Source organism: Talpa occidentalis, unplaced genomic scaffold, assembly GCF_014898055.3.
Source record: "Talpa occidentalis isolate TD23 unplaced genomic scaffold, MPIMG_talOcc4v2.1 talOcc4.12, whole genome shotgun sequence".
Classification (NCBI taxonomy): domain Eukaryota; kingdom Metazoa; phylum Chordata; class Mammalia; order Eulipotyphla; family Talpidae; genus Talpa; species Talpa occidentalis.
The window spans coordinates 78556938-78566130 of NW_023601212.1; the positions used below are offsets into that span (position 1 = coordinate 78556938).

The following is a 9193-nucleotide window of genomic DNA, read 5'->3' on the forward strand; positions in this document are numbered from 1 at the left end:
GAATGAGAGGAGGTAGACCAGGCAGAACTCCAGTGGAAACTCTGAAGTGGTCTAAGCAGAGTGAGGAAGGGCCCACGCGTGGGAGCGAGGCCTTGACAGGTAACGTTTCTGCCTTCCCGCTTTTGCCTGGATCAAATGCCTTTCACCACCTTTTCATTAAGTCGGATCCCTGCACCAACAGGTGAGAGGGAGGGAAGACAAGGGCTCTCCGAGGGGGAGGAAACCGCTAGGGAGGAGGGGTCTTCTGGGAAGGAGAGCACTCAGCTGGAGGTTTCGGGTGTCCCAACAAAGGAGCTGGGGGGAATGGAGCGGGGCCGGAGGAGACTCTGAGCTCAGGACCCAACTCAGGAGTATCTTGAGTGACTCTACGGGTGATCCCTGGCGCCTGGACTAGCCCTCCAGAGCCAGCATCCCACCAGCCCGGATCAGGCCGGGATCGCGCTCGGCGAGCGGCGCCCCGGAGGCTGGAGGAAGCCAGGCGCAGCAGGTGCGCCGTCCTGAAAACCTCCGCGGCGTCGCCCACGCCCACACTGGGCTCCCGCAGTCCCGGCGGATTTCAGGCAGCTGGTAGCGCCCCCTCCTCACGCCGCCCGCCAGCCGCGTCCACGCTGCAGGGGTGGCAGGGTCTGGCAGGTATTGATTTGCACCCCATCCCCCAGTTGGCCCGAGAGAATTAGTTTCCGAGCAGTGGAGACGAGCGACGGGCGGGGGCTCAAGCCCGCGCCCCGCCCTCTCCCGGCACCCCCACCCCTGCGCCGCGCGCCACTCCGGGCCAAGTCCTGCCTCCTCTGGCGCTCTGTGAAGGTGGGAAGAGGGGCCACGTCACTGTCCCCAGGCCCCGGAGAGCTCAGCTCCTCCTATCCCGCCCCCGTTGGAGCTCTGGGCATGGATCTAGGACTAACCCGCCCCAGCCCAGGGCCAGCCCAGTCGCCACCGCCCGCCCACAAAGCCACAGGCAGGTGCAGGTGCAGCCGCGGAGCCAGCGGGCAGAGTGAAGCCGTTAGCGCGCGCGTGGCTGTGCGTCCGTCCGTCGGGGACCTCTAAGTCCGCGCGTCGGTGGGTCGGCGAGGCGCAGCTAGCGCGCAGCCCCAGCGGCTCCGGCCCCTTGTTGACCCGCACTGCAGCCGCCCGGCAGAGCCGGCTTTGGCGCGGCAGCCATGTCCATGGGCCTGGAGATCACGGGCACTTCTCTGGCGATGCTGGGCTGGTTGGGCACCATCATATGCTGCGCGCTGCCCATGTGGCGCGTTTCGGCCTTCGTGGGCAGCAGCATCATCACGGCGCAGATCATCTGGGAGGGCCTGTGGATGGACTGCGTGGTGCAGAGCACCGGCCAGATGCAGTGCAAGATGTACGACTCGCTGCTGGCGCTGCCGCAGGACCTGCAGGCGGCCCGCGCGCTCCTCATTGTCGCCATCCTGCTGGGCGCCGTCGGGCTCCTCGTGGCACTCGTGGGTGCCCAGTGCACCACCTGCGTGCAGGACGACACGGCTAAGGCCAAGATCACCATTGTGGCGGGCGTGCTCTTCCTGCTGGCCGCCTTGCTGACCCTGGTGCCGGTGTCCTGGTCCGCGAACACCATCATCCGGGACTTCTACAATCCGCTGGTGCCAGACTCGAAGAGGCGCGAGATGGGCTCGAGCCTTTACGTGGGCTGGGCGGCGACGGCGCTGCAGCTGCTGGGGGGCGCGCTGCTCTGCTGCTCCTGCCCGCCGCGTGATAATTATGCACCCACCAAGATCCACTACACAGCGACGCGCTCCGGACCACCGTACACTGCCCCCAGCACAGCCTATGACCGCAAGGACTACGTCTGAGGGGGCAGGTGAGGGGAGATCCACCGCCGCAGCCACCACCACCACCACTAGCTGGAGCACCCACCAGTCCAACCGCAGCCTTGCATCAGAGGCCAGCCCACCCCAGGTGCCAGGCAGCTCTCTGAGTGGACTGGGAAGGCCAACCCGGCGCCCCAACCCCAGCTGCCACCCCTCCGCGGGTCTGGGAGCGGAACTGCAGAGAGCTCCTATGGACAAAGAAACCTCGCTCTCTGGAGCACTGGGCTGAAGTGGCTTGCTCCAGCCCCACTTGGGCCTGCAGCCCCAACGTTCCTCTGGCAGGGACTGGCAGCCTTGAAAAGGGCCACTTGATATTTTTCAATAAAAAACTTTCATTTTGCAGTTGCTGGCGCCTCCTTGTCCTGAGCCCCAACAGGCCTCCACCTCACTGCAAGGGTAGGCTTGGCTGAAAACTGCTCTCTGGCTGCCACTGCGGGGATGAAGCTGAGAGAGGTTCAGAGGTTCGGGTAATGGAGAAAGTGGGGTTGTGAGCCAAACTCGGCTGTCATTTGGCCCACTCACTGGGGATTGGAACAAGGAAAGCCTAATCTAGAGATGTGGGCGTGGTGCTGCAGTCATAAGGGAGGGGGTGAGGGTGTCAGGGACCCTCTTCTCTAGGTTGTGCCATTAGGGTTTGTGTTTGGAGCATCAGTCATTCCAGGGCCACCGCAAACCCAGATCTCTGGCGTGCCCAGTGATCTTTCCCAACCAATGCTATGATTTCATATCTGGAAAAAGAGAACAAAAAGACCTATTGTTTTGGTAACACACACCACCAAAAGTAAAAATGGGGAGAATCTTTTCACCTGGAGGAGAGACGAAAGAGGGGCTTTGTTTTTTCACAGGAACCCTCAGGGAGAGGTCTCAGAACCAGCTGGTGGCACACTAATGCCTTAGGTAAACAAGGTTTGGAAGTCCCTGGTGTTGGAGAAGGCGCAGGAGGTTCAGGCAGTAGGGCAGCAGACCTGTAGCCAGGCCCCAGCTGGGAAGGAGGGATTCTGCATGCCTGGATGAAGAGCAAGGTGTTCTTGGTCACTGTGTCTGCCTCCACAGTGACCATGCCTCTTGCTTAGACCTTCAGTGACCACCTTGCTGTGGATCCCACAGGCTACTCCTCAGGCCTCCTGCCTGACCACTCCCACAACCTCAGGTGCCCTTGTCAACACCCAATTTTTCTTGAAACTCTCCTCTTTGGTTTCTAGACTGACCTCATGCATGTCCCTGGTTTCGGGACCCAGAAGAAATCAAGTTATAGAGTCCTGTGAGTGGATCTCCAGACTTTGAACTTTACTCTGGTGTTATGGGAAGGGAATTGCCTGGTTAGATTTCTGTTCTAAAATAACCAGCAGCCCCTGTGGAACAGAAATTCAAGAAAGGAGACAAAAGTCTAGAGACCCTCTTCAAAGCTGTGCTGCCATTCCTTGTGAGATGATGCCAGCCAGAAATGAGGCTGTCAGAGTGGAACTGGAGGCAAAGCCTGACAGGGGCTCTTAAGGAAACCAGATGAGAAGGACTTGAGAACCATCTGGGTAAGGGAAGGAAGAATGAAGAACAAGGGTAACCCCCATTTTCCATGCTAGATCAACGATTGGATGGTGGTACTAATTTGCCAAAATAGGAGACTGGGTTGCTGGGGGAAGATGATGGCTTCTCTCTCAGGCATATAGAGTTCAGGAAACCTGTGGGGCCTCAGGTGGAGGCATCCAGGAAATGGGAGGGGATAGTTCCAGATCTGGAACTCAGAGGTAATAACCCTAACTGTTGTTAGCATACAGATGGCAACCGAAACCAGGGACGTGCATGAGGTCAGTCTAGAAACCAAAGAGGAGAGTTTCAAGAAGATGGGTGTTGACGAGGGCACCCGCTGTTCTGGGAGTGGTCAGGCAGGAGGCCTGAGGAGATCCTGCCTGTGGGATCCACAGCAAGGTGGTCACTGAAGGCCTAAGCCATAGGCATTGTCACTGTGGGGGCAGACACAGTGGCCAAGAAAGTGAGTGGGAGATAAGAAAACAGAACATGGGCCTCCCCGATGGCACAGCAGTTGAGCCCTGGGTTACGAAGCTGCCCACGGCCTTTGCAGCGCCAGTTCGATCCCCAGCTGCTCCCCGGCCACCAGAGGAGGGTCCCACATGGCGCACAGACCTCTCCTGCTGCCCGCTGCTCCCCTCAGCAGTGTACTTCGGTCCTTCTGCCTGCTCTGCTCCCCGCTCTGGCTCTGGTGAATTCTCTCACCCTCCCGTGCTTCTCACTGTACCCAGTTCTTGTATAAAACAAACAAATAAATAAATAAATCTTTAAAAAAAAAAAAAGAAAAGAAAACAGAACATGTAGACTGAACATCCAAGAGGCTTGCTTATAAAGGGAGTTCAGGCCAAGTTAGCAACTTGAGGGAGCATGAAGGTCATGGATAGCTATCAGTTAGATTTGTCAATAGAATACTCCATTAAAATCTCAAGATATTTTCCTCTAGTCAAAGAACAGCCTCTTTTATGAGCCAAAAGAGGAAGCAGCTTTAGGTAAAGTAGCTTCAGGTCATCTCTGTAAGATTCCAGGAAGGGACTCGGACTGTGGTCACTTTCTCTTCAGTGCTTCACCCTTTAGGGACAGTTCTTCTAGCCTGGCAGGAAGGTAATGGTGAAAGTGATACTGAATATTGATGGAGGTGGACCCTAGGGCCAGCTGGAGAGAGGTGAGGTCAACTCAGAAAGGGGTGGGGCTCAAAAAGAGGGAGGGGCTTAGTGTGGGGAAGTGGTTTAGGAAATCTGAAGGCTTAGCTATAGGAGGTAGGGGCAGAAAACTGCCTGGAGAAAGATTCTTTGGGCCTGCCTGACATGGGGTGAATAGGCAGAGGACCAACAGGTTGCATCTACCTTTGCCCCCAATAGTCTCTGGCCAGGGGACCCAAAGAGGCCAGGTTGGGTCAAACAAGAACTCTGTCCCACAGAGCCCTAGAGGCAGGAGTAAATTTATTCATTTAGACTAGCTTCAAGATGGCAGCCTAGACACAATCCCAGGCAGCCACAGGACCACAGAGTTGTAGCCCAGGTCCAGAGCCAGCCAGCCCATTGTGGCCCACTCAGCACCCCCAGCCAGGTGAATGTGGCAAAGAGGGGAGAGTGATCCAATCTTCAGGTGGGTCTGTCCTGAAACCTGGGTGTCCCTGGGGTCTCTTGGAATACAATGTGGCACCCTACTCCATCCTACGCTCCCCACCCTCCAACATGCCCGCACATCCTGGCCTGGCTTCAGGGTCTGTGATAACCGAACCTTTTTTTATCCTTTCTGGAGCTTAAGGTCTAAGCAAAGGTAGCAGAACATGGCAGCATAGAGATCCCAGCTGAGGACGGTTCCACATGAGAGAGTCCAGGAAATCTCCAGACAACTGGAAAAGCAAAGACACTTCTTGTGAAGAAGCACCCGAGTTGGGAATCAGCTGGCTTCTAGATGCTCCTTTCCCTATGGGATTCCGAGCAACTCCCCCTTCTGGGTCTCCATTTCACCATCATTTCCATAAGAGGGTTGGACTGGATGATCCATGAGGGCCCCTCTAACTTTCTTTTCTATCCTCATTTTTTGTTGTTATTCTTGTAAACATAGGAGCTCAGTGACTTTAAAGTACTTAAGTTTTCTCCTTTTTTAAAAAGATTTATTTATGCACGCAAGAACTAGGGTACAGATCAGAAGTGTTGGGGGGGGATGAGAGGAGTCACCAGAGACAGAGTGGGGAACAGAACAGGCAGACTGAGTGAAATACACTGCTGAGGGGAGCATTGGGTGAGACAGGAGAGGTCTGCTGCGCCATGTGGGTTAGCTCCCTGGCCAGGGATTGAACTCATGCTGCAGAGGCTGCGGATAGCTTCTAGTGCTGCGCTTAACCCCTTGCACCACCTGGGAGGCCCCTCATTTTTTTTAAAGATTTATTTACTTATGCATACAAGAGCTGAGGTGCAGGCCAGAGGGGTGGGGAGTGAGAGGATTCACCAAAGACAGAGAGGGGAACAGAACAGGCGGATCTACTGAAATACACTGCTGAGGGGAGCAGAGGGAGAGTCAGGAGAGGTCTGTCTGCTCCATGTGGGTTTCTCCCTGGCCAGCCGGGGATCGAACTCGTGCTGCAGAGGCTGAGGATTGCTTCATAGTGCTGCATCTTAACCCCTTGCGCCACCAGGGAGGCCCACCTTCCTCATTTTTATCCTATGACCCTTTGCAGAAGAAAATTAGTGGGAATCAAGCTGATCAGGTAAGCAGAGCAGTTCACTCCTCAGAGCTTCAGTTCCCTCATCTACAAAATGTGTACGTTATTAGCCCTGGGCTATATTGCGGGTCAGCTGAGCCATCCCGGCGCCCATGCAGTCTATTCTTATCCCTTAAAACACACACTACACTCCGATGTTGTTTTGTTTCTTTTTTTAAAAAAGATTTATTTATTTATAAAGAACTGGGGTACAGGCCAGAGGTGCGGGGGGTGAGAGGATTTACCAGAGACAAAGTGGGGAACAGAACAGGCAGACTGACTGAAATACACAGCTGAGGGGAGCAGCAGGCAAGACAGCGGCAAGGAGAGGTCTGCTGCACCATGTGTCATTGGGTAGCTCCCTGGCAGGGTATTGAACTCATGTTGCAGAGGCTGCGGATAGCTTCACAGTGCTGTGCTTAACCACTTGCACCACCAGGGAGGCCTGTTGTTTTGTTTCTTGTCAAACTTCTCCAACAGAAGTCCATCTCCCAAGGTCAGGGGCACTGTCTGGTGTGTCTCTCTATCTGCAGCACCCAAGGCAGAATAGCATTTCTTTGTGGAATGAATGCATGCCTGCCTGCACCGGAGTGCTTGGCAGGGTGTTCTGCAAACAGGCATTGTTAATATTTTGGTGTATTCAGCCAGACAGAAGCCTGGGAACATATCATGAGAAAAGTCCTCAGATTTCTTTAAAATCCATAGCAACCCCTTGCCAGGCCCTGGGGCTCTGTCCCACCGTACCTCCCACTGTTTTTCCAGAAGCTGCCCAGGTCTTGCCACACCTGTTCTAGCTCTTCCTCCTGCTGAGACTAAAGCCAAGGGCTTTATCAAACAAACATGGCATTTATTGTGGCTCCCTCAAGGTCTGTGGCACTCCTGGAAGAACAGACAGTACCTTCCTTCTCCCTCCCCTACCAGGGCGCCATTAAAGGTCATCTATGCCAAGACAAGTATGTTCCACAGAGCAAGTAAAGGAGAGCACAAGAACTCTGGCTCTGGTGCTAGCTGAGAGACCCTGGACAAGTCACTGACCAGACAAGTCACACTTCTCTCTAATCTGTAAGCGATAACATTGTCTCTACTCCATTTGATACCCCAAGAACCCTTCAAAGAGACTGCAGTGACTATTTGAGTGACGAAATAGTCCAAATCTGACCAGGTCACTCCCCTATTTAAAATTTCTTCTAGATCCCTACCCACAAACGTCTCAGAACATCCCACCCAGACTCCATGGCAAGACTTGCAGGCCCCTTTGAGGGTGGGGCCACGGTTCCTTCTCAATTTTTACTTGAGTTCTTCAAATTGCCCCCATCACCTGCAAGGCCCAACCCTGTAGACATCCCTCATTTCCTCTGAAGTGCTGTGCTCTCTGGACCCTGCACCTCAGCACAGGCTGTTCTCTCTTCTTGGCACAGTTTCCACACTTCATCTCATTCCTCTTCATAGGCTTAGAGGTCACTTCATGTATCAGCTAAAGGAAGCCCGCCTGCTACAGAGCCTGTTCCCAGAGTCCTGTACACCCAGATAACATAATGGCATCTGTTACTCTGTGCCAGAATGGTCTCTTAACTTGTCTTTCTCCAGTCCCTATATCATCACCTTTGCAGAGTGTTGGGGGGAGGGAAGGAGACCCCAAGCATCCTTTCATCTTTGTGCATATGCCCTCAGCCCAGCATGGAACTAATGCCTAGCAAAGAAGTGACATGGGGTTCCTCCCTGGTGGCACAAGGGGTTAAGGTTCAGCACTATGAAGCTATCTTCAGCACGAGTTCAATCCCCGGCCAGGGAGCTGACCCACATGGTGCAGCAGACCTCTCCTGTCTCTCCCGCTGCTCCCCTCAGTAGTGTATTTCAGTCACTCTGCCTGTTCTGCTCCCCACTCTGTCTATGGTGAATCCTCTCACCCCCTACCACCTCTGGCCTACACCCCAGCTCTTGTATGCATAAATAAATAAAATAAATCTTTTGTTTTTTTTTAAAGAAGTGACATGGTTCTTGTCCATGGTGAAGTTTGGAGAAATTATGTTTTATATGCCATCAGGGAAGGTTGGTTCTAGAAGAGTGTACCAATCTGGCTTTGTGGAGGAGTCCCTAAAAAGATCTTGAAGAAATAGGTTTTGGATTGGCAAAGTTTAGAGGGAAAGTCTTTCCAAGCAGAAGTCACTGACTGGGCAAAGGCTGGAGGTGGGCACAAAAATATTATGCATGGGTGTGACCTGAAGGCCAACCTGAGTGAAGTATAAAATTTGTATACAGAACAGGAAGAGCAAATTGTGTAGGGAAATGGAGTAACAATTCAATCCAAATTTCTCTGCCTAGTATTTGAAGTCTTTCACTGCCTCTTCCTAGGCCCAACACTAGAGCCACTTGGAGTTGTTCCCAGCCTTGACAGATTTTGCTATCCCTATTCCTTTCACTTTCCCTTCTGTTCAAGGCCTAACAATCACCAGGGAGTTGGTAATTCATTGGGAACCCAGATAGCTTAAATGTCTAACCAAAAAAATAAAACAATGTAGAAAGAATGTTTTTGTCAGACTAACGTGAGGAAAGTCTTCCTAAACAAGGCAGGAATTTCTGGAGGAATAAAAGAAAACATGATCAGATTTGAGTATATCAAAATATAAAATAAGTGGGCCTCCTAGGTGGCGCAAGGGGTTAAGCACAGCACTATGAAGCTATCCAAAGCCTCTGCAGCACAAGTTTGATCCCCTGCCAGCCAGGGAGCTACCCACATGGCGCAGCAGACCTCTGCTGTCTCACCTGCTGCTCCCCTCAGCAGTGTATTTCAGTCAATCTGCCTGTTCTGCTCCCCACTCTATCTCTAGTGAATCCTCTCACCCCCCCCACACACCTCTGGCCTGTACCCCAGTTCTTGTATGCATAAATAAATAAATCTTTAAAAAATATATGAAATAAGTGAACAATCCCAAAGGAAATTAAGAATACAGTCCATTAATAATAATATCAATATTAATACTATACTTAGGAATAAACCTAACTAAGGAAGTGAAAAATAAATAAACGTAAAGACATCCCATATTGGAAGATTTGAAATTGCTAAGCTGTCCATGCTTCCTAAAATGATCTATTGATTCAATGAAATCTTTATCAAAATCCCAAT

General features: G+C 52.7%; 1 protein-coding gene across 1 annotated transcript; it reads left to right on the top strand.

Annotated features, from left to right (window-relative positions):
• The first annotated feature begins 960 nt into the window (after positions 1-960).
• CLDN3 (claudin 3) lies at positions 961-2159 on the top strand. The gene has a single exon (XM_037504504.2). The coding sequence runs from the start codon at positions 1158-1160 to the stop codon at positions 1815-1817; it is 660 nt and encodes a 219-aa protein (XP_037360401.1). The 5' UTR covers positions 961-1157; the 3' UTR covers positions 1818-2159.
• The last annotated feature ends 7034 nt before the right edge of the window (positions 2160-9193 follow it).